Source organism: Hemiscyllium ocellatum, chromosome 24 (assembly GCF_020745735.1).
Source record: "Hemiscyllium ocellatum isolate sHemOce1 chromosome 24, sHemOce1.pat.X.cur, whole genome shotgun sequence".
NCBI lineage: Eukaryota > Metazoa > Chordata > Chondrichthyes > Orectolobiformes > Hemiscylliidae > Hemiscyllium > Hemiscyllium ocellatum.
This window is the reverse complement of record NC_083424.1, coordinates 45,108,053-45,134,178: the sequence shown is the minus strand read 5'-3', so window position 1 is coordinate 45,134,178 and position 26,126 is coordinate 45,108,053. Positions and strand designations below refer to the sequence as shown.

Here is a 26,126-nt window from a genome sequence, read left to right as displayed (position 1 = left end):
GGGACGACAAAACCATAGACCACATCAGGTCAGAGCTCCATCTTGTCCTCAATCAATACAAATCAACACATGAATGAAGAGGAGCAATAAGCCATTTGGCTCTTCAATACAATCATGGCTAATCTGATTATGGCCTCATCCCCAGTTTCCTGCTTCTCTCAATATCTTCAAATCCCTTGGTAGACAAGAATCTATCTTTTCCTTAAAAATATTCAATGACTCTGCCTCCATCTATCTCTGGGTAAGAAAAGCTCAGTGAATAAGATTCTCATCTCTGCCTTAAATGTGACACCCTTGATTTTAAAACTCTATTCTGGATCAGTGGTGCTGGAAGAGCACAGCAGTTCAGGCAGCATCAAGGAGCAGCAAAATCAACGTTTCGGGCAAAAGCCCTTCATCAGGAATAAAGGCAGTGAGCCTGAAGCGTGGAGAGATAAGCTAGAGGAGGGTGGGGGTGGGGAGACAGTAGCATAGAGTACAATGGGTGAGTGGGGGAGGGGATGAAGGTGATAGGTCAGGGAGGAGAGGGTGGAGTGGATAGGTGGAAAAGGAGATAGGCAGGTAGGACAAGTCCAGACAAGTCATGGGGACAGTGCTGAGCTGGAAGTTTGGAACTCGGGTGAGGTGGGGGAAGGGGAAATGAGGAAACTGTTGAAGTCCACATTGATGCCCTGGGGTTGAAGTGCTCCGAGGCGGAAGATGAGACGTTCTTCCTCCAGGTGTCTGGTGGTGAGGGAGCGGCAGTGAAAGAGGCCCAGGACCTCTATGTCCTCGGCAGAGTGGGAGGGGGAGTTGAAATGTTGGGCCACGGGGCGGTGTGGTCATGAAACAAACTCGCTACCACAGCCACATTTGCTTCCCCAGTGCCTGCCTCCGTAACCAACTCATTCCACACGGACTCCGGACCACCTTTAAACCAGCAGAGTTCGAACCCGAAAAGGACAAACAGTACAGACTACAGATTCAAAAACACCAGTAACAGTTCTCCTTCAAGATCCTCCGCTCCACACTCGCAGAAATGCGCAGGCACCTAACCTTTTTGCAGTCAGCCCTGCCTCAGCTGAGGGCCACACTCTCTCAGAATTGCAAAGGACCCACTCTGTACGACATCCTCAGGAGAATTCATACTCTCAACAAACAGTAATTCAATTCCATCTCAAACATCAAAAACTAAGTACAACAAACTTTTATCTACCCACCTCCATAACCAGCGCTCCTCAAACATTCCAGAAGATTCCCCTGGCCTCGGAAACTACTCAGACACCACTAGCCATGCGGCTGATGCAGCTGCCATCCCCACGTTGATTGATGATGTCACTTCCGCCCCCACCATGGCCAATCCCACAACCACTTCCGCCCCTCAATTCCTCATGCATCACACGTGACATCACTTCCGCCCCTCACATCATGGCTGATGCCACACGCTCAATGACTTCCGCCACCCCTACTGCCGTGGTTAACACCACTTCCGCCCCCACCAGCACCACTCACCTGCATTCTGCTGACACACCCCCCACAGACCCCGCTGTCACTATCCCCACCCCCCAGAACCCCAGAGGGGAACACTACCCCTGCTCATGACTCCACCCCCAATCCCCCCACCATCACACCCACTCCAGTTACAGGGTCCGCCCCCACTCCCAGCTCCACATCCACACCAGATCCCAGCACTCAGCCCTGCAGAGTTTTCACCATCCCTCCAGACCTCCCCCTCACAAGGATGAAAACGATCAGTCCTCAGCAAAGGACTCACCTGCATCCCCTTCCGTCCACGCGTCAATGAATTTAATACACGCCGTGAAGTCAAACAATTCTTCCGTCACCTCCGCCTCCGAACTTACTTTCACAATCAGGATTTCCGCCCACCTACCGGGACCCCTTCGCCCACCTCCAACACACTGCATCAACCTGGACATCCCGCGCTGGCCTATTACCTGCCCTCGACCTCTTCATTTCCAACTGCCGCCAGGACATTAACCACCTCAATCTGTCTACCCCACTCCAACCTCTCACCCTCACAACGCGCAGTCCTCCAATCCCTCTGCTCCAATCCCAACCTCACCATCAAGCCAGCGGATAAAGGGGGCGCAGTGGTAGTCTGACACACTGACCTCTACACCGCTGAAGCCAAATGCCAACTCGAGGATACCTCTTCCTACTGCCCCCTTGACCATGACCCCACCCCCATCACCAAACCATCATCTCCCAGACCATACAGAACCTCATCACCTCAGGAGATCTCCCACCCACAGCTTCCAACCTCATAGTCCGGGAACCCCACACTGCCTGGTTCTATCTCCTTCCCAACATCCACAAGCCTGACCACCCTGGCCGACCCATTGTCTCAGCATGCTCCTGCCCCACTGAACTCATCTCGACACTGTCCTATTCCCACCCCCCCCCAGTCCAGGAACTCTCCACATACATTCAAGACACCACCCATACCCTCCACCTCCTCCAAGACTTCCATTTCCCCGGCCCTCAACGCCTCATCTTCATCATGGATATCCTCTACACCGCCATCGGCCATGACCAAGGCCTCCAAGCCCTCCGTTTTTACCTCTCCAGACGTCCCCAGCACTACCCTTCCACTGACACTCTCATTCGTTTGGCCGAACTGGTCCTCACCCTTAATTTCTCCTTTGAATCCTCCCACTTCCTCCAGACCAAAGGGGTAGCCATGGGCACACGTATGGGTCCCAGCTATGCCTGTCTCTTTGTTGGCTACGTAGAACAGTTGACCTTCCGTAATTACACCGGCACCACTCCCCACCTCTTCCTCCGCTACATTGATGACTGCATTGGCGCCACCTTGTGCTCCCGCGAGGAGGTTGAGCAATTCATCAACTTCAACACATTCCACCCTGACCTTAAATTTACCTGGACCATCTCTGGCACCTCCTTCCCCTTCCTGGACCTCTCCATCTCCATTGGTGACGACCGACTTGACACTGACATTTTTTTTTTTACAAACCCACCGACTCCCACAGCTACCTGGATTACACTCTTCCCACCCTACCTCTTGCAAAAATGCCACCCCGTATTCCCAATTCCTCCGCCTCCGCCGTATCTGCTCCCAGGAGGACCAGTTCCACCACAGAACACACCAGATGGCCTCCGTCTTGAGACCGCAATTTCCTTTCCCACGTGGTTAAAGATGCCCTCCAACGCATCTCGTCCACATCCTGCACCTCCGCCCTCAGACCCCACCCCTCCAACCATAACAAGGACAGAACGCCCCTGGTGCTCACCTTCCACCCTACAAACCTTCGCATAAACCAAATCATCCGCCATTTCCACCACCTCCAGAAAGACCCCACCACCAGGGATATATTTCCCTCCCCACCCCTTTCCGCCTTCCGCAAAGACCATGCCCTCTGTGACTACCTGGTCAGGTCCACGCCCCCCTACAACCACCCTCCCATCCTGGCACTTTCCCCTGCTACCGCAGGAACTGTAAAACCTGCACCCACACCACCTCCATCATCTCTATCCAAGGCCCTAAAGGAGCCTTCCACATCCAAAGTTTTACCTGCACATCCACTAATATCATTTATTGTATCTGTTGCTCCCGATGTAGTCTCCTCTACATTGGGAAGACCTGGCACCTCCTAGCAGAGCGCTTTAGGGAAAACCTCTGGGACACCCACACCAATCAACCACACCGCCCCATGGCCCAACATTTCAACTCCCCCTCCCACTCTGCCGAGGACATGGGAGGTCCTGGGCCTCCTTCACCGCCGCTCCCTCACCACCAGACGCCTGGAGGAAGAACGCCTCATCTTCCACCTCGGAACACTTCAACTCCAGGGCATCAATGTGGACTTCAACAGTTTCCTCATTTTGCCTTCTCCCACCTCACCCTAGTTTCAAACTTCCAGTTCAGCACTGTCCCCATGACTTGTCCGGACTTGTCCTACCTGCCTATTTCCTTTTCCACCTATCCACTCCACCCTCTTCTCCCTGACCTATTACCTTCATCGTCTCCCCCACTCACCCATTGTACTCTATGCTACTTTCTTCCCACCCCCCACCCTCCTCTCGCTTATCTCTCCACGCTTCAGGCCCACTGCCTTTATTCCTGAAGGGTTTTTGCCCAAAACGTCAACTTTGCTGCTCCTTGGATGCTGCCTGAATTGCTGTGCTCTTCCAGCACCACTAATCCAAAATCTGGTTTCCAGCATCTGCAGTCATTGTTTTTACTTTGTTTAAACTCTATTGCCTAGTTCTGATCTTTATCATATGTGAAACATCCTTTCAGCATCCATCGAATCAAGTCCCCTCAGGACTTTGCATATTTCATGAGGAAAATGAATCACCTTTCATCCTTTTAAACACCAAAAGAATACAGGCCCTTCTATCCAATCTTTCTTCATAAAATAAGCCCCCACATCCCAGAATTCAGCTGAGTGAATGCTCTCTGAACTGTTTCTAATGCAGTTAACCCTTCCTTCAATAAAGACTCCAAAACTGCATGCAGCATTCTAGATATGGTCTCATCAATGGCCTATACACCACAAACAAAACATACCCAAACTTAATATTCCATTCCTCTTGCAAACATTTGATTTGCTTTCCTTGTTACTTGCTGCATTCATATACTAACTTGGAGAGATTCATGTAGTGGAACACTCAGATCTCTGTCTCAGAGTTCTGCAATCTTTCTCCATTTAAAATAACATCCTGCTTTCCTATTCTTCCTGACAAAGTGGACATTTCTCCCACAATATACTCCATCTGCCCATCTACTTAACCAATCTACACCCCATTGCAGGATTTAAAATGTCCTCTTTCCAATACCCATGCGTACCTATTTCCATCAAGGATTGCTGAATTGCAATATGGAGAGAATGTAAACTCACGTTCAACTCTCTAACCCAGAGACACGTTGAGCAACTGCAGCAGCAAGCCTAAAATTCCCCAAATTGAAGCCAGTGTTTCATATTCATGAAGTGTCTTCATTGTGTTCAATGTTCCCAATGCACTTCACAATTAGCACAATCAAATAAAATTGGACATTGTGGCACAAATGGGTAACATTTAGTCGAAGGTTTTATGCGGTCAAGAGGCTGAGAGACTTAAGGTGGCCAATTCTAGAGCTTTGAGTCTTTGAAGCTGAATCCACAACCAACAGTTGTGAAGCCAATGAGAATGGAGATAAAGAGGGGGTCAGATTTGGACATGGTTTTCCTAATCTGGCTTCATACTTATGGTATAAGTATGGCTTCTCAACATACCTGCAGGTTGGGTTATTTCAAGGCAATCCAATGTCACCAAACAGGACTTTTATGACTAATACCTCAGTAAACAGACACAGTAATTTATTTACCAACTACAATAAATGAGAAAAAAAACCATATCCAGAGACAAAGTGTCAAAATCGGAGATGTTTCATCACCAATGATACATTTGAGCTATGTTCTGAAAAGTACTGCCTGAAAAGCTAGTGGTAACATTCAATACTTTCTAAAAGTGAATTGATCAAATAGACTCATAGAGCTGTACAGCATGGAAACAAATTCTTTGGTCCAACTCATCCATGCTGACCAGATATCCCAAATTAATCTAGTCCCATTTGTTAGCATTTAGCCTATATCCATCTAAACTCTTCAAATACCCATCCAGGTGCCTTGGAAACGTTGGAATTATGTCTGCCTGCCTTCACAACCTCCTCTGGCAGCTCATTCCATACATGCACCATCCTCTGCACAAAAAACCTGCCCCTTATGTCCCTTTTAAATCTTTCCTCTCTCAATTTAAAATTATTCCTTCCAGTTCAGGACTCCCTTATCCAGGGGCAAAGACCTTGTCTATTCACCCTATCCATGTCCTTCATGATTTTATATACCTCGATATATTACCCCTCAGCCAACTCTCCACTGAAAATAGCCCCAGCCATTTCAGCCTTTCCCTATAACTCTAATCATCCAATCCTGGCAACATGCATGCAAATCTCAAGTTTCACAACACCTCTGCTATAGCAGGGAGACCAGAATCTCTCTCAGTATTCCAAAAGTGGCTGAACCAATGTTCTGTACAGCTGCAACATGACATCCCAACTCCTATATTCAATGCACTGACCAGTAATGCCTTCTTCACTATCCTATCTACCTGGACTCCACTTTCAAGGAACAATGAACCTGCACTCCAAGGTCTATTTGTTCAGTAACACTTCCCAGGACCTTACCATTAAGTGTGTAGGTCCTGCTCTGATTTGGTTTTCCAAAATGCAACACCTCACATTTAGCTAAATTAAACTCCATCTGCCAATCCTTGGCCCATCGGCCCATCTGATCAAGATCCCATTGTACTGAGTTAATCTTCTTCACTGTCTACTACATCTCCAATGTTGGTGATATCTGCAAACTTGCTACTTCTTATGCTCACATCCAATTCATTTACATAAATAACAAAAAGCAGTGGACCCAGCACCAATCCTTGAAGTACACCTTTGGTCACAAGCCTCCAGTCTGAAAAGCAACCCTCCACCACCACCACCCTCTAAGTTTGAGCCAGTTCTGTGACCAAATGGTTAGTTCACCCTGAGATCTAACCTTACTAACCAGTCTATCATGAGGAACCTTGTCAAACACTTTACTGAAGTCCATATAGATTGTATTCACCACTGTGCCCTCATCAATCCCCTTTGTTACTTCAAAGAATTCAATCAAATTAGTGAGACGTGATTTCTAACACAAAGCCATGTTGACTATTCCTAATCAGTCCTTGCCTTTCCAAATGCATGTAAATCCTGTTCCTCAGGATCCCCTGCAACACCTTGACCATCATCAACCTCAGGCTCACCAGTCAATAGTTCCCCAGCTTTTCCTTACCACCTTTCTTAAATAGTGGCACCATGATAGCCAACTTCCAATACTCTGTGGTTATTGATGATACAAATGTCTCAGCAAAGGGTCCAGCAATCATTTCTCTAGTTTCCTACAAAGCTGTAGGGTACACCTGATCACGTATCCTAGGGATTCATCATCATCAGTTTGAAAATGCCCAGTACCACCACCTCTGTAATATGGTTACATTTTTCAAGACATTGCTATTTATTTCTCCAAGTTCTCTAGCTTCCATTTCCTTCTCCACAGTAAACACTGATACTTGAAAATGAAGCATTGCATGGCCAATGAGAAAGAGGAGGGGACAGGGACTGACTGAATAGCTCTTTAGAAGCAGATACTGACCAAACCCGTCACCCTCTATCAGAGTGCCCAAGACAGTTAAAAAGAAGTGCAGCGTAAGAGTAGATATGGACCTTGGTATAAGTGCATCCTTGGCCACTGGACTTTCCTGCTGAATTAATGAGCCTGATGCAAGAGACATCTTCCACCGTTAAACTGTGACATGCTGAAAATACCCTTCACTTCAGCATGTACAGCACGGGAATCAGAGTTCTTGGCATTCAGCAAGATGGTTGTGGCAGTTAAGCCACCACTTTAATATGGATGACAGGTCAGAAGGAACTTGTAAGCAGCTTCCTAAAATGCTTATCAGCAATTAACCAACAGCATATTAAGGCAGAGAGAGAGTCCCCACAGAGCGGCACAGCAAACAAACTCAAATGCAATTCGACAAAACAAAATGAGAAATTTTAATTACACAAGCCCCTCTCCAAGTCAACCAGGTCTGAATGCAAGCAGTGGCATCCAGTCTTACAATGAAATACCACACAGTGCCAACCTATTCTGAACACAATGCCAGGGGGCCTTTTAAAACCAACAACACATTTCCATAAACTCAGACATCATGCGAGTTTCACAAATTAGAATTACGAAAAAAAAAACGTCAATGGTGAGAAAGAGCCCATTCATTCAATCAAAGCTCATCCCCCCACTCAATAACTTTTGCCATCCATCATCCAGTTGCATTTTGGCTGGCCAACTGGAAAGCACAACCAGGAGCGATGCAGAACAAACTGCCAGCTTACTATTATTCACCTAACACCATCAAGATATTTCTTCTAATAGATCCAGCAAGTTATTTAAAACACTTATCCTTTGAAGTAACAAACTTTTTTCTTCGCAATATTTCTGATCCAAAATGTCTCCTAGGCTGCTTCCACACACGTACCACAACTCCCTTGGGAAAAGACAGACCGTCCAGGAAAACGGATATACAGTGACACCAGAATTTCCTGGCCAGCTACACATTCTTCCATTATGTGGTCATACACAAATTTAATGAAAGTTACCCAATTCAAGCCAGAGAAGAGAATATTTTCTGGAAATGGCTATAACTCTTGGTATTTGACAGCCTTAATTGAACTCCAACCCTGAGTTGGGATGGAGTGATGAAATGGGTCAGAAACACCAACCTCACCATGCAGTAGATTCACCCACTGAGCAGTGAACAGCAATGTTCAAACCAAGCAGCCATTCAACAGACTAGGAACAGAAACTTCACCGAGGCTTACAGACATCACTGTGACTCAGTTAATTTTCAGGTTACTGACTTGCCAACCCAATCAATTTTTTTTTCCCTTTAGCACAGAGCCCTTTCCTAATAACCATACCTTTGTGATCCTATTCGAAGATGTATACAGAAGTTATTAACCGATTTCTTCTCTCAGGAGAGCAATTGTGTGCCAAATCACACTGCAACCCAGGTTTGGTTCCACCAGATATTCTTCACTGTTACCAGTTAGATACAGTACATCTTGGGTGAAATGCTTCTTACCAGAAACATTAACTCTTACTCTCTCTGAACCTGCAGAATATTTCCAGCACTTCCAGGTTTTAGTCACAGCTCTCCTTAGATCACTGCTACTTCAGACGGTTCCCTTTGATGAAGGTAGGAGGCTGCTTGGGAAAATGAGGTGGCCTGTGGCCCTTGGGGACTGGAATCTGTTGGTGGTTGGGGCAACCCCACTGACATCACATCTGATGCCTCCCACGGTGACACGGCCTGTTGCACACAGAGTGGTAAGGTACACAGCTGGAAGGTGACCGTGCAATTGTATCCCAGAACAGTCAGCACCTTCAGGAAGGCGAGTGAAATGGGGGAAGGGGGTTGGAACTAAAACACTGGCAGCCATGTTGCCTCATGCTTTGCAGCTGTCAGGCCAATGCAACTCGTTGGGAGTTTGGGAAAAACTAGGACATGTGGTAACCTGATCTTTACTTACAGACAATTGCTCCGTTATAGTCTCTAAACAATCAGAACAACACAAAAAAAACATATACAGGAGATATCAAGCCAGTACTGACAAGGTTCTTACCTTTGGCTGCGCTCTACGTGGAAAAGCCACTTTAGGATCAATCTGCATTGGAGGAAAAACACAATAGAAAATTAAATTTTCAGCTCGGAGATTAAAGTTGCTATAAGAACAACTTTGCAAAACAAGGGAACACCCAGAGAAACAAAGTTATTTTCTGTAAGCAAAATAAATGGAACCATAACTCCATTAAAAAGCCATTTGGAACAAATTCCAGGCTGCTCTGTTTCAGCTTAACACAGCACACGAATGTAAAATACAGATAAACTGACTGACTTTAGGGGGTTGGGGTGGAGGGATACGATTTCACAAATGCTGAGGAGGTGGGGGAGGCACTGAGTTCTTCATATGCAAGAGTCAACAGCAGGAATTGAAAAGGTCATTATTGGATCAGGCTAGTAAAGCATGGGCAAAATCGTGGTCCTCACCCTCCTCCCACTTTCCACCAGCAACACTCAGACAGCAATTCACTATGGGTCCTTTCTCTCCAAACCAGAGACGAAGATTAATTGGACCCCAGTTCCATCTATAACCCAACTTCTGCATAATACTCTTCCCCACTGAGGTCAACTCACTCAGGAGTGGGGTTCGTGCCCAAGATCCTCTTGAGCCATGAAGAGCAGATCCTCAATGACGTGTAGGATGGATTTGATGGGAAGGGAGACTGGAAGAATCTTAAAATGAGCCCAATACCTTGGCTAGTTTCTGGAACTTTAACAGGGAGATTACAGAACTCTACAAACCTGTCTTTTGGCCCTTCTAGTCTGTGGAAGTTCTTCACCGAAACAATCCAGAACTAAATCTCTCAGACCCAAAGGGACACCACAACATTGCATCTTTCTCCCTTTCTAATACGTTACCCTACTCCATCAAAAATGAAATGGTCACTCTCTCAACTAATCCTCATGCCAATAACATTCAATATTTTGTAACCTTCCTTTTCTTAAACTTGCAATCACTTTACATACACTATACTCCCCTAGTTCAAGATGTGCATGGGCCCCCACTGCTACTGCAAGGGGAAGCACATGGCCAGCCGGGACTGACTGGACAAGGGAAAGATAGAAACAGTGCAAATGTCCATGCTACTGTCCACCTCAATCCACACAAAATCCTAAAACTACATCAGCCAAAGAACTGAAATAAGCCAAATCAGCATTCACAGAAATAACTCACTGGTCCACCTCAGAAGTGAGTTTGCCAAGTTAGGTAAGTGCCAAATGATCTCTATCCCTCAGTTTGCAGAACTATCGCAAACTTCACATGTGGGAGTTCTGCATTCTTATTCACACCCAGGCAAACATTGCACTTGTAATAAGATCACTACACATTGGAGAGGTGCTATCCCAGCCATTTACACACAGTAGAGGTTCCATGATCCTGCTAGTGTAGGCCATTTATTCACAATCCCTCCACCAACTCGTTGTCCTACCTTCAGCAGTCGAGCATTCAGTGGTCTTCACTGAGTTTTGGAATTCCTTCTCAAGCTTTTCCCCTTCTACTCCATAAAGTCTTCCTCTTTGACTACGCGTTCACTCAGAGTCAGAGATGTACAGTATGGAAACAGACCATTTGGTCCAATCCATCCATGCCAACCAGATATCCCAACCCAATCTAGTCCCACCTGCCAGCACCCGAGCCATATACCTCCAAACCCTTCCTATTCTTATATCCATCCAGATGCCTTTTAAATGTTGCAATTGTACCAGCCTCCACCACTTCCTCTAGCAGTTCATTCCATACACGAACCATCCTTTGTGAAATAATTGTCCTTCAGGTCCCTTTTATATCTTTTGTAAACCTCTATAAGGTCACCCTTCAGCCTCCGACGCTCCAGGGAAAACAGCCCCAGCCTGTTCAGCCTACCCCCCCATAGCTCAAAACCTCCAACCCTGGCAACATCCTTGAAAGTCTTTTCTGAACCCTTTCAAGTTTCACAACATCTTTCCGATAGGAAGGAGACCAGAACTGCACGCAATATTCCAACAGTGGCCTAACCAATGTCCTGTACTGCAGCAACATGACTTCCCAACTCCTGTACTCAATACTCTGACCAATAAAGGAAAGCATACTAAATGCCTTCTTCGCTATCCTATTTACCTGCGACTCCACTTTCAAGGAGCTATGAACCTGCACTCCAAGGTCTCTTTGTTCAGCAACACATTCTAGGACCTTACCATTAAGTGTGTTAGTCCTGCCACCTACCCTAAATTTTGATTGATTATTCTTGTCTGATTGCGTGCCTGTGAAGCAACCTGGGACATTTCACTACATTACGTTAAGGCACTAGACAAATGAAAGCTACAATGTAATTTGCTGGCCTTGTTTTTTTGATTGAAATCAGGGAGCACTATAGCAGATAAGGACAGCTTCAATGTCAAACAGGTGGCATATGATCAGCCCAAGAAGGCCCTTTTAGCACCAAATGACCACTCCATCACAGAAACATTACTGTGGTGAGTGGGGAAGGCTGGGAAACATAAGCACTGTCAGCTGGTCACCACATTAGTCACAAATCAAACTAATCAAGGCCATAATCAGAGAGAACTGAGCCTGGGACAATCAGGCAAGTGGATAGAGATTGAAGGAGGGAAATAACTGAAATCAGGGATTCTGAATGAGGCAAAGAAAATTTGCAGTTTGAAACATTCAGCAAACAAAAGTAAGGGGAGATGGTGGCATAGTGACTCTACACTAGCAACCCAAAGACCCAGGCTAAAAATCTGGGAAATGGTTTCAAAACCCACCATGGCAGCTGGTGGAATTTAAAATCTACAATGTAAAGTAACAATGGCCAAGACCACAGCATCAATTGCTATAAAAACCCACCTGGTCCCCGAAATGCCCTTGGGGAAAGAACTCTGCTATCCTTACCTAGAATGGCCTATATGGGACTCTAGACCTACAACCATGTGATAGATCGTCAACTGTCCTCAAACAGCCTAGCAATTAGGGATGGACAACAAACGCTGACCCTATTAGTGACTCCTGCAGCCCATGAACAAATAGTTTGAAAGAATTCACTGTGCTGTATGGTAAAAGTAGGGAACCTGAACTGTGATGCAATATCAGATATTGTACTATAACACAATCTGAGTCACAGTACAGGAAATCCAGTGATGTTTTCAAAACACTCAGTGGACAAGGGCCTATTTATGTAACCCTGACCTATATCAGCCACAATTCAATCCTTGGTTTCTGTTTAGTTACTTGAAGAGCATCGATGATACTTTACCTTTTCCCCAACAGTCTACTTCAAGAGGAAAAGCAAGGGTTTCACACAATGGTTTCTCAATTTGCTTTACCATAAGATAGTTTTTCCGTAATTTTTTTTTTACATTGCACTCACAATCATCCTACTCTCAGCGATAGTTGGACAGCCTATTTATTCAACTTCCTCTGGTACCAGACACAGTGACTCAATGAACATACTTAATTCAGAAAGATCCTGCCAACTTTTGATATGTGCCAGTTCATGGAAATCAGTCTTGCGATATTCCTGCAAGTCAAACTCTCTCACCAGGATATTCAGTAGGCAATAGGCCGACCCTTTCAAAAATCACAGAGACACCTCCACATACAGTCTGACTCTTGCATTCCTAGCGTCTCTGGTCAGGAATTTCTTACTTAGAAGTGAGAAATTCCTGACAAGACTTGCTCTTTAAAAAGGTCAGGATTCATGGCGATGTGAAGTACATCAACTCTCAGCGTTGTCTGCAGCAAATGGGAACCAAACCAGTCTGACTTTATTTTCCATAGCTGGTCCAAGCAGACCAAAAAAGATCGGAGTTCCACCTCTGAGTTAGCTGATCTCAGTTAGGTCCAAGAATAGGGCACTGCAGCTGGCCTCATGGAAATCAGAGTAGGCCATTCAGCCCCTTGAATCAGTTCCACGATTTAATTAATTCAGGGGTTCTTAAACAAGAGTCCACAGTTCAGTGAAAGGTTGCACCAAGAACGGCTAATAGAAACTGGAGTTTCATTTGTCCTCTTAATCGCGTTCCTAACTAATAATCTTTGCCTCATTTTGAAGTTCGAGGTGGCCAGTCAGACCTTTCGGTTTAGTTGGCTCCCTATAAAGTGCTAAACAACACAGCGATTACAAGCAAGATCGGGTCAGGGAGAATATTGTACTTCAGACACTAAGAGGTAGCTTAATTCGGACTTGCAAGAGAAAGCAATGGGCCAAAAGGTACTATACTGCAACAAGGTTATCAGCTGCATGAAGAAATAACAGATTTCCTCAACTGATTCAAAGAGGAGCAGCACCCACTGAATGATGACTAACTAGCGGTAACAAGGGAGTCACCAAAGGAAATCTTCCCCTTCTCTCACCTACTCACGTTGGTGGTTACCAACAATTCTGGGCTTTAGAGACTAGGTTCAGATCACATTGTTAGTTTGACAGTTGACTGATGGCTGCAAAAATAAATATTATATCAAATTTATATAATTAGTTTAAAGGCTATGGAATTAATATACAATTGAGTCTTAAATTATTCATTTAATAAATACATTTAACAGTAAGAAGTAGATTTCCTCATTCAAAAATGAAGTGAAATATCACAAGAACAGAGATGATGAATGTTCAATAGCTATGCATTCTCGTCATGATTGTTTCCCGAATTATCTGTTGCCTAATGTTAATTAGGCACAAATCAGTGATGCATTGAAACCCAAATTGAGTATCTGTACAGAGGACCATCTCTTAATTCTATTACCATGCACCATTAGGTGCACTGATGCAAGGAAGAGTATTTTTTTTTAAATTCCTCACCTTGTCAACAGGATACAAAAGCTTTTCATTCATAAATTACCTATAGTTCCCAACCCCCCTCTATATAGCATTATCAAAAGACTGCACTGGAGACTGTGCAATCAATTGTCTATTCACCTTTGAAAAATAAAATAAAAATAAGGATCCATGTTTAATTGTCAAACTCATTTTCAGATTTGAAGGAACATCAGTAGGACCTTTATAACACAGGAAATGTGTCTCAGAACTTAGCCTAAAGAATAGCCCAAATTAAATCATGGCTGATCGAAACTTCAGCTCCATTTGCCCAGTTTTGCATCATATCTATTGACACCCTTATCTAACACCACACTACCAATTTCAGTCTCAACAGCTCAGTTGACAGACGGTCATTTTTGTAGGGCATTGGCAGGGAGAGATGAAGACGCATTTAGGAAATGCTAAGCAGGGTGTGCTCATTTCACTTCTGAGTGGCCTTTCTCTATTGTCCACAATATCAAGATAATACACCCACAGTTTGGCAGGTTAAAAAAATGATTCAATTGCATTTCTGCCACTTTTCACTAACTGGTGACCACTGCACAAGTGTAGACATGAAGTGCGACAGGATTAGGAGTCAGCTCACACTTAGGGCCTGGACTTGAGCATGAAGTTAAGTCAAGTAATTTGGGAGAAGTCAGCCCCTGTGTAAGGAAAGGCATAGAATATTGGAGACAGCATGAATGCAGTTATTATTCCAAACTTTCACACTTCTTGATGACCCCACAATACCACTGCAATTATTCCAAGACTCACTGTGTATGGGCAAAGTCTATGAAATGTGAAAGTGGCAACAGTAAAAAGTCTGTTTTCTGAACGTCCTGAAGTGAAAACAGTTTGTATCACATTCAGTGGTGGGTTTTTTTAAATATAAAAAGGGCCTTTATGTCCTCACAATGCTCCATAAGAACAAAGCACTCTCTCAAACTTAGGTGGTCTTCTACCTGATTACAGTTAAGCCGAGCTTGGTAAAATAAACAGGTTTTCGATTCGCAGCATTTAAAAAGGGATTGCCCTTTTTTTTGGATGATGAAACTGTTGATCTGCTTTTGTTGGGTTGCCATAGGTACAAGGAATTAGACAAAACACCCTGAAGAGCTACGGATCCTGGGACTTTAAGAAGCTATTTCACCTTTAAAAAAAGTCAACCCCGACTGCCAGGTTTGGTCCTATCCAAGTATTGTGCTGGTGCCATGCCCGGTAGTTTGTGGACCGATAAAAGTCTGGCACTCAGGTTTACTAATTCTCAAAGAATCAATTGTTGAATAACCAGATAGATTTCTCCTGGATTCCTGAACTGTGCTGGGGAAACAACAAGCTTACAATTGTCTTTAAACACAATTGTATGAAACAGAAATCTGGGTGTGTTGAAAAGAACTGTTCAACACACTGGTTTTAATGTAAAAATAGCTTTTGTAGGTCAAACAGAAAAGCGATTAGATCCTATTAAATGGACAAACTCAGTCATGACAGAATTTAGCAAATTTTAAAAATCAATATTGCATATTTCAAGCCATATTCACCTGCATTTCTTCAACTAACATAAAGAAAGCTTTTAAAAATAGGTTTGAAGGGATTCCAAATTTCCCACCCTCACTTTCCAAAAGCTTTGAATCTTTTACTGAACAATGGTTCCATGAACGTTCCTTCACCCAAAAGGATATTATCAGTTTGCAAGCCTCAGGAGTCAGAAGGGTGTCCCAAGTAATGTCACTCTCACCCAGGGTCCAGTAGGGGGTGCTATGAAGCAATCAGAAGACAATAGTCTTTTTTTCCCAAACTCAGGAATGCTGTTGTCCATTGTAGCATCCACAAGATTCTCCAAACAACTGAGATCTGTGAACTCAGCATGTACCTTGGACTGAACTATGAACCTTAAGCAGCTGCAAGGCTCGAGGACAGAAAACTTCAATCTGTCTCTATCATCTTAAATTCACAAACTGGATTGCCATGCGCACAGAACCGCAAACAGGTCTCTGAACTGCTGAGTAATGAGATAGTAAGTAGGGGAAAAGGTGTACATTGCAGCCTCTATTTCAAGCTCAGTCCAGTCAAGGCTGAGATGAGTGCAAGTACAAAGTACCCAAAGGCTCAATCTGCAAACTCACTCCTCACCCAGTCTCATCCTGTTCATAACCTAGCACTGATTCCACAGTGAATCAATTAACATTTAGTATGTCATTTGTTTTCAAATGCTAAAGTCTCTAGATGCCCAAATAAAATACCAACACAAACGCATACTTTAAAAAGCATTAATTGTGCAGAGATTTTCAAAAAACAATTCCACAGATCATTCTAGGTCATTTCATTATCAAGCAAGCAACGGTATATGTGTCAATATAGTTTCATTTTGCAGGTTTGAGCCAGTTACAAATAGTGTATTGATCTCCTAATTCACATCAAAATGCATTCAGATGTGACATGGATGATCCAAACACCGTGAGGTACAACTCATATTCAAAACGATGCCTTATTTTTCTCTTGGATGGCTTCATTTCCAGACACGTCAGCTGGTTTTGGACAAATGTCCTCAGAGTCTATAGGGAGTTTGAGGTGGTCTTAAAAACAATAGGAAGTGGGAAAATCAATCAGGCTCCTATGTTGGAACTGAACAGCAGGAAGAGTTGGGTGCAAGTGGCTTTGAGAGTTTTCAATCATAAATCCATATACATGAAGTCTCATGGGCATCGAAATCTCCTGCTGAATCCTAGCTATCATTAACCCCCACACCCTTCCAACAAACATCACAAATTTATTCTGAGTGAGGGACTTCAACCTCCATAACATCTCGACGATACGATCACTGAAGAACAGAGGGCACAGCTGACGACAGTGAGAATCGACACAAGGTGAAAAATAGGATGACTTTATCCTCACTAATCTGTTCTAGATTAATCTGTCAATGACTGGACTAGGAGATGTGACCACTCTTGGAAGGACCGAAGGGTCTGTTTCCATCTCTATGACACTATATGCAGACCAAGCATGCCTTGACTCTAAAGACCCATTCTTTTGAATGGTGTGGCAGTTAACATCAGTTGTACGAATGGGCAATAGATACTGATACCCAAATCCCTTGAAAGAACAACTTGCTTAATTTAATAGATTTACAGATCTTTTTATTCAATACGGAATCTTTTGTAAATTCCTTCCTGAAACATCAATGTTGCTGGCAATGCCAACATTTATTGTCCATCCTTAGCTCACCAAACCATTTCAGAAAGCAGTTCGGAGTAAAACACATCGCTGTGGATCTGGAGTTGCATCTAAGCCAGGTCAGGCATGGATTTTCTCCAAACCAGATGAGTCTTCACAACAACTGAGTAGCTTTTCTGATTATTAAAAAAAGACTAGCATTGCATTCCAGATTTATTAATCAATTTAAATTTAAACTCCCTCAGTGTCATGATGGGACTTGAAACGATTCTGTCTCAGAATCATTAAGCAGGTGAATAGATAACCCAAACACTAATCATTGGGATACCAGGCCATACCCCTCCAACAAATTAGATTTCCCAGGACCTGGATGTCTGAAAATAAGGTGCAAAATTGATAATGCTAGAACACAAGGCAAATACATGCTAAACTGAAGCAATGGAAGCAACATGGTAAGGAAGAGATCCCAAAACCAATAGATGAGGTCAAAACTCCAACTCTGCTCCAATTACCACAAATGATCATACTCTATTAAACAACTAACTACTGCTCCTTGCCCCTCTCCTCAATGATGGCAGAACCCAGCACAACTGGAAATAAACTAAAGTTGAAGTATTTGCAACAACCTTCATTTATAGCTACCAAGTGAGATTCTTTCTTGGTCTCTTTCCCAGGTGTCCCACCATTCTTGAAACAATTTGATTCTTTTAGTCAAAAATGGCTGAACACAGTAAAGGCCATGGTTCCCAATTATAGTCACAACTCTAAACAAGTTGTTCCAGCACAACAGTGGCATCAATGTGGAAAATAGTCAATGAATTTTCTGTCCATTATTATGGAATAAATCCAATTCAACCAGCTATCACCCCATCAGCCGATTCTCAAACAAAGACATCAAGTGCTATTCAGCAATACTTATTCTCAAATTACATTCCCAAGAATGGTCAGTTCGGGTCCATCAGGACACTCAGCTCCAGACCTCATTACAGCCTTGGTCCTTTTACGAAGGACAGAGCTGAAATCAAGAGGTGAAGAGTGATTGACTGGCCTCAACACCAAGCCAAGATTTGGTGAGGTGGTGCACTAAGATATCCTAGGAGAACTGATTAATGGGAATCATCATCAAAAATCTCCTATGGGTGGAGTCATACCTCGCACAAAAAGATAATTGTGGGTGGCTGTTGGAGATCAAATGTCTCAGGGTTCCGATTTTTATCAGGAGAAGTATTTTAATTCCAATATCTTCACAGAATTGTTATGATGCAGAAGGAGGCCATTCAGTCCACTGTGTCTGAATCAGCTCTTTGATCATTTTAACTTATTGCTGATTCCCCTTCCCTGTGACATTGAACATTGAATAATTCATTAAATAGAAGCAATGCCATCCTGAATACAATTGAACTTTCCTCCACTCCATGTCCAGGCAACACATTCCAGTCCCCGTTACTCACTATATGTAAATTCTGCACCTTATGCACTCATCTTGCAGTTGCCTCTTTGGTAAAAGGTTATGAACCTGGTGTCTCTGATTCTTGATCATTCACTACCTGAACAGTTTCTCCCTTTCTATTCCATCCAGACCAATGATTTTTTAAAATTTCAATCAAATCTCTTTATCTTCTCCCAGCAGCAACTCAAAGTTCCTTGGTAGCACCTCACACCTACAACTACTACCATCAAGAAAACAGTTTTATGGGACCATCATCCCCAAGTTTGCCTCCATTTCACACAATTCAAACTCGGAAGTGAGCCAATGTTTTCATCCTGAACTCTCTTCCATTAGATAAAACTGGGGCTCTTCACCAACGATTGCGATGTTCAATGCCACATGCAATTCCTCAGAACCTAAAGTAATTCATGCACCTTGACCCATCCAGCATTAGGCTATACAAATGACAAGTGACATTCACATCACAAAGAAGGTGCCAGGCAGAGAATGTAGCTGCCACCCCATTGATATTCAATCATATTATCAAAATCTTCCCTCACCTCAAAAACCGAGGGTCAGCATGAACCAGAATCTCAACAAAACCAGCCCTCTAAATACTACAGCTATCAGCAAGCTTGATAGTGGGGACCATCACTCATCATCTCTGTGCCACCAAGGTATATGTTTTATGCCAGAATGCATGCAGCTCCAACACCATTATGCAGCCCCTTATCTGTTTAAAGATCTATTCCCTCAACCATCAGCAAACCACATTTGCAGGCAGCACCATCCACGGGGTGCACAGCCACAATCCACCATGGCCATTTGACTAGCACCTCTCACACATGTGACCACCTAGAAGAATTTCCTCGACAAAGTTGGGCAGGATCACAATCATCGCAGTCACACCCCAGTCTGACTTGGAAGTATAACCCCATTCCTTCATCATTGCCTGGTTGAAGTCCTACAATTTCCTGCCTGACAGCACTGCAACAGTTCACCGACGCCTTCCCTGGGGCAATACATGCCTTCCTTAGCATCAACACTCCAAAAACAAAAATTAAAACATTTCCCCATAGCCCACTTGCTGCATCTACAGATAAATATTCCCTACATGAATAAAGTAGTAGAACAGTAAATACTGGCCTAGCCAACAACATCCACACTCCACTGAAAAACATTAGAACGCTAATGGAGAAGCAAAAGCCTAGTAAGTAATAAGACATGCAGAAAACCTGAAATACTGAAAACCTTGAATAGTGCCTACAGATTTATTTCCTTTCTTTATTCCCCAAGTTCTCTCAAGCTTCAGAGTCAAGGCTGGGTCCAGGACCTTGTCACAGATCTCTTCTCAATACTACCATGGTTCGTTGATTACTCATATAACAAAAACATTAACTCGCTACAAGCCTGAGTTAACTTTCCCTAACTAGATACAAGCTTTCTTCTTCTGGCAACCTGATGAGTTTCATTTGCATGTTGATTTTCTGACATCAACCTGGACCACTGTAAAATCTGGATTATTAACAGATCCAGTCAAAAATAAAACTAAGTGCTCTGTTCAACTAATCTCAGTCCAGACTCCCTAGTACAGAAACTCAAATGGTAAAAAAAAATTAAATCAAGTGTCCGAGCCACAGAATGCCCAAAGGTCTCAAGCTGCTAATGATTACCCAGGACACCCAGCTGGAAAGCGCATGTAAGTGAGAACAGTCATCTAAAGTCCTATGATTGTTCAGCTGGCAATATCACACATCATCTGTCAGCAATACAGTTCACATATAAGCATGAACTATGGCTACCTGGGCAAAGAACCTAACGATGGTTGGCAACTACCTTGGCAAGTGATCAGATGGCCATAAATTGTGAAGATCTGGAATCCATTGTAACAGGGTGCTGGAAGCAGACTCAATAACAACGCTCAGAAGGACAAGTGGATCTAGGCTTGGAAATGGAAATACAAGGGAAAGGCCAAGAGTAGGCCATGAGATTAAGTGAATAACTCTTCGAAAGAGTGGCATGAGCTCACCTGGATGAATGGTCACTTCTGCCCTAAATGATCCCATGATTTATAAACCATGCATGCTAATTTGACATACTATCCCATAGCACAGTGAATCAGCCACAGTTCTGCACAGTTCATTCTGAATGTCCAAATAATTTTTCTCATCTTTATTAACGCAGAATACTCTGGGGTACAATGTCTGCTAATTATAATACTCAAAAATCCTAAATGATAAATGCATAATATTTTCAATATTCTCTCATTCCCCCAACCCCTCCCAATCACCTCTACTGGTCATCTTCAATAAGCTGAAAAAGCAGCAAACTGCTGATCTAGTGCTTGAGCCGATTTAGAACCAAGACCGTCACTAAGTAGATTAGTGAATAAGAATGCAAAACACGGTGTGAAAGAGAGGGAGTGGGGGATGTGACCTAGGGACGAGAAAGACAGAAACTAAACCATGAGTACACTCCGAATCCAGTCTCTTGGGCATTCTGCACTGATCTGCTGCCAGGAGACAATCTCCAGTCCCAGTTTAATCAATCCTGCTACACACAGACCTTGCCCCGCATTCTGATAAAAACTGTACAACACAATAAAAACGAAATAAATCCCTGCGCTGAAGTACGATAGCACTTCACAAATCCTCAGCAAACAGATCTTTTCAAAAAAGGAAGCAGGTTTCCATTCGCTTTCCAGTCCAAAAAAAAGTCGGTCATCTCGTTAATGTCACTAAGTACTGGCCTGATGAATGAATGCTGACCTATTTAAGATTCTCCCCCCCTCCCCTCCACAAGCAGCCCCTGTTGCCATGGCAATGATCGCCGTGGGAACGCTCAGGCACTCTTTCTTGCTCTCTAATACCTCCCCCCACCACATTCTCCCCCACCCACCCCCCAACCCCATCCCTCCCAGTCCTAAGTTTTTCTCTCTCTCACCACACACTCTGGGCTTTTGCGCTGTAGTATTTAACCAGCTGGACCTTTCAGTGTGGGAAACTTGGGGCAAACATGCGTGGATTGTTAAAGCAAACACATGACGTGAGGCTCTGCCTTTATATATCTTTGTAACAGCCAAAACTAAAAGGGAGAAAAAAAGAGAGAGAGGGGCGTGATTCTCAAACCTGCCGTGTCAAGAGCAACCTCTGCCACCACTGCTATTAAATTCCTTGCATTTTATTTGTTTGGGAACAAAAAACAAATCACCTACCGTTTTAGAATCTAGTTCATGCCTGGGTTGCGCTAGAACTTTATCTACGCCCGCTTGGTCAACAAAAGTGATAAATCCAAATCCTCTGAAAAAGCAGAGAGAGAGAAATAATTTAATTCGCTGTAACACGCGTCTGCGAGAAAGAGAAACACAATGTCACAGGAGGAATGGAGTTCAGGTTTAACATGGGAGAGAGGGGGGGGGAACATTAACATCCCTTTCCCTCCGAAGCGAAGTTTGCAAAGAATCGAGCACATAGAGAGAGAGAGAAAGACGCTCACTTACCTTGACCGCTTTGTAACAGGATCCCGCATCACCATGCACTCCTTCACGTCTCCGAATTTACAGAAATATTCCTTGAGACCTTCTGTGAGGGCAGAGAGAGAGAGAGAGGGAGGGAGGGAAAAAAAGAGGGGGTGGTGGACAAGAAATAAATCAGGGGATAACAGTCCTTGCGGGAGTGAATCATTAAAGATTACCCATTACTCAATTTCAGTCCGAATAACGAGAAAGCGGGTGTTATTTACTGCTACACAGATTGACACACGTTTGTCCGAGGCGAGAGTGTGTGATTTGTTAAGGATAGAAAAAGCAGCACGGTTTTAAAATGCAATCCTAACGATGTGTATCATATACACACACACACACATATCAATGAGGGGGGAAAGGGAGGGGGGTGAAATCACACACACACACACAAGAAAGTCTCTGGATTGAATTTTAGCAAGAAGTTTAATATATATTTTTTTAAAAAAAAGTTGGGAGGTGTATCAGGACCTTCCTTACCTTGTGTGGTCTGCCAGCTGAGTCCCCCGACGAACATTTTGCTAAAAAAAATATGAAGAGAGAGAGGGGAAAAAAAGACAAAGACACAACTCAGACATGGGATTCGGCCATGTTGGCACCTCACACACACATTTAAAGAGAAAAAAGTAAGTTGGGCCGTTAACCCAAAGCACCTTTTCTTTTTTTTATAAAAGAAACTCAACGCCACAGTTTAAAATCTGAAGTAGTTAGCCGAAAAAAAATTGCTCGATTATTAGTCAGCAAATGTGATTGGTTTTTTTTTTCTGTTTTTTTTCTCTTTTTTTAAAATAAAAAGGAAAAGGCTTGAATTAAATGAATTGGATTTGAGCTCCTGTACCAGGGATCGTGCTGAGAGTCTGCACTGAGCACCGAATTGGCTTGGTTAGCGTCCGCCTCCATCAGCTTCCAGTCCCAGCCGAGGCAAAAGAAGGGCCCGCTTCAGCAAGAGCTGGGGATGCACAGAGGGGGAGCAAGGGATCGTCACTGGCGGGAGGGGAGGGAAGGGGCAGCCCGGCCGAGCGGCTCCTCATGACCCGGCCTGAACCCCCTCCCCCCTCCGACAGGGCCCCGCCCCCGAGCCGGTTAGGCCCCGCCCGCTTTCATCCACCGCCCACTACTCGCCGGGGAGGTCACGCCCCCCCTCTCTTTCCCTCGCTCCCTGCCGTTGGGGCCAGGCCCCGCCCAGTAGCCGGCTCAGTCACGCCCCCTTTCACCCGCGCGGGAGTCCTCGCCCCGCCCACCCCTCCACCTCCCCCTCCGCAACCTGCGCCCCGCCCCTTTCCGCGGCTCATCATTCCCTGACTGGCCGTCTGCCCCGCCAGCCTCCGGCTGGGCGCCGCCCCCCCACGCTGCTAGGCCCCGCCCTCATACGCCTCAGCCCCGCCCTCATACGCCTCAGCTCTGCCCTCTAACGATCGCAGGCTCGCCTGCCCCCTCCCCCCAATCTCATGCAGGCCTGTCCCACCTACCCGACAGCCACGCCCCATCCACGCTCCGCCCACTTCCCCTCCTCGTCCAACCCTTCCCCGCCCCTTTCGCCTCGGCTCCGCCCCGCCGGCCTGTCCCCGCCCCCTTACTCGTCTGGGCCATGATCTCCTGTTCCCTGCCGGGAGAGGGCGTGGTCTTCTTAGCCCGCCTCCAACCCGGGGTCATCGCCACACCCCTTTCCCTCCGCTGACCTCAGGGTTCGGACCCCGTCTCCCTGGGCAACCTAGTGATGTAACAATAGGCTTGAGCGTGTTGCAAATTTCCATTGCTACTTTTCTCAATCGCTCCTGGATGAAATCCCACGTGGGGGGGAGTGTCAGGGTTAGATACTGCATCCAGGTTTCTCCAGCAAAAAAGACTGATTTATTTTCATATCAGGAAATGGGCAAAATCTAAATATATCAGCATCTGCATCAGACAATCACGGGACAATTAATTTTAGACAATCACAGAAGACGTCCTCCCTTTGAAGGTCGTATTTCATTGTGTCTGAGGAGTTGTGAAAGTTCTGTTTTGTTAATAGATCAGTTCTATCTTAAGGTATTTCTTTAATTACTGGCAGTGAGGATCATTCTAGTGTGGTGATGGTGGGTGGTCCATTGATACTCGCAGATGTAGAGAGGAAAGAGGTGGCAGCGCCGGCATTGGTCAGTTGAATGGCCACCTCCCCCACAACAATCCTCTTCCCTTCCCTGCCTCCCGCTAGGATTAGCCTTTAGGCTTTTAGCGATTTTCATTCTGAGATGAATATTTTAAAGACAAACATAGGTGGCAGATTTTCGTAGACAATAACGCTTTTTCCGCGGCATTAGCAGTGATCATTGTGCTCAATTATTATTAGTCCCCCAACTGTATTTCCTCCCTTAACAAGCTCCGAGTGACAATATCCCTTGACTGTTCTTATCAGATACCAATGTTAGGATTTCCTTTTAATCACGAGGATCGCCTAAACTCCAGATTCAGTAAAGGTAAATCTCCGTCCTGCTTGAGTGAGAGTTTGTGAATTTACCACGTTTAATGGTTGTAATTAAATTTACACGGAACCTATCTTTACACGTGGCGTCTCACTCATTACCCAGTAATGGAGAATTTCACTCCACATTGGAACCGTGCTGTTTCAAACAGGTAAAAGGACTTGCCGTCTGCAGTTAATTCGAAATAGTAACCAATCATTCCGAATGTACAAAGAGACCGAAATGCAGGTTAGCAGTCTCAAAGAAGATAACCCCTGCTACAAAGCACATATCTCAACAAACTACTAATCTGCAATGCAGATTATATTGATCTAAGACGTTTTATGAAAATGTCTTAATTTTATATTCCCTGACGGGTTGCATTTTCTTTTTAGTTTATCTAGGAAACCTTTGCTTTCAGAGACGAACGTTAAACGTAAATCAAATAAAACAAAGAACTGCAAATACTAACGATCTTAAGGGTCACTAGACTCGAAACTTTAAACTCTGCTTTCCCTCCACGAACGTTAAACTTGTGTATTGTTGTCAGAGCGCGATAAAATTTGGCTTTAAGTCGGTGGGCTACCAAAGCCATTAAAAATGGTATAAACAAACATTGAGGTCCCTATAAAAACTCTGAAACAATTTTAATATCAAGCACCGATTCGAAACATTCAAACGACCATATTTTCTACTAAAACGCCTTCAACATAATGAACAAAAACTCATTTTTAAAATGATCAGAGAATGTTGTTTTAAAAGGTATTTCGGTCTACAGTAAGCCACGGCACGTGATGGCTGATGAGGCAAAATAAATCTCTAGCTGAATCTCATTTGAAAAGGTCACTCATAGGAAGATAATCAGCTAAGAAGTTACAGCACAGGAGACTAAATAGGATTCACACCAGTGTCTGTTCCACCGGATATAAAAGGATAGTTATGTAAATGATCCTATAGCGTAGTTCCGAGTGCCCTTCACCTTTTATAATAGGTGACCGTTTGGACATTCCACCCATTGAGTCTTTGACAGAATGTGCACGATTGTTCAAACAAGGAGTCATTTATTTAGAACAAATTCACATCCCCGGGGTAATGCGTTTTTGTTTGAATGTGGGAGAGGGCATAAGACAGAACACAGTAAGCTTGCAATTTGACAACGACGATTACACTAAATAGGGACAGAAATGTTTTCACATGCTTCATCAATCGGTTCAAAAGAATCCAGGGAGAATGCCAACAGGGAAAGGACGGACCAATTTAAAGTTTACACATGTGCGGCACGGCGGCAGAGGACAAAACATCAAAATATGACCTGGGGCTGTGCACCACAGATGTGGAGAGAGAGAGAGAGAGCAGCAGTTCAGAGATTGTCTTCCCTCTCGTTTTAGGCCATATGTCAAAATAATGTTTCGCCCTTTGCAAGCTTAAAAGATTGCTTAAACTTTACACAATCCGGCAGTTTATTTGTTTTGGGGGGAAAAAATCACTGCGATGTTCTGAGTTGGATTTCACCTTGTGTTTTTGACACGCTGCAGGAGGATTTACAGAGGGCTGTCTGGGAA

At 44.3% G+C, this 26,126-nt stretch overlaps 1 protein-coding gene across 1 annotated transcript in view; it reads right to left on the bottom strand.

Moving 5' to 3' along the window:
- msi1b (musashi RNA binding protein 1b) overlaps nucleotides 1-23,186 on the bottom strand; it is a 149,102-nt gene extending 125,916 nt beyond the window's left edge. Inside the window, exons 1-5 of the mRNA XM_060843742.1 lie at nucleotides 22,962-23,186; nucleotides 22,604-22,644; nucleotides 22,103-22,184; nucleotides 21,818-21,902; nucleotides 9,227-9,268 (exon numbers count right to left, since the gene is read on the bottom strand). Coding sequence (XP_060699725.1) covers nucleotides 9,227-9,268; nucleotides 21,818-21,902; nucleotides 22,103-22,184; nucleotides 22,604-22,644; nucleotides 22,962-23,023 — 312 coding nt within the window. The 5' untranslated portion in view covers nucleotides 23,024-23,186. The remainder of the gene's footprint in view (nucleotides 1-9,226; nucleotides 9,269-21,817; nucleotides 21,903-22,102; nucleotides 22,185-22,603; nucleotides 22,645-22,961) is intronic.
- Nucleotides 23,187-26,126: the final 2,940 nt, after the last annotated feature.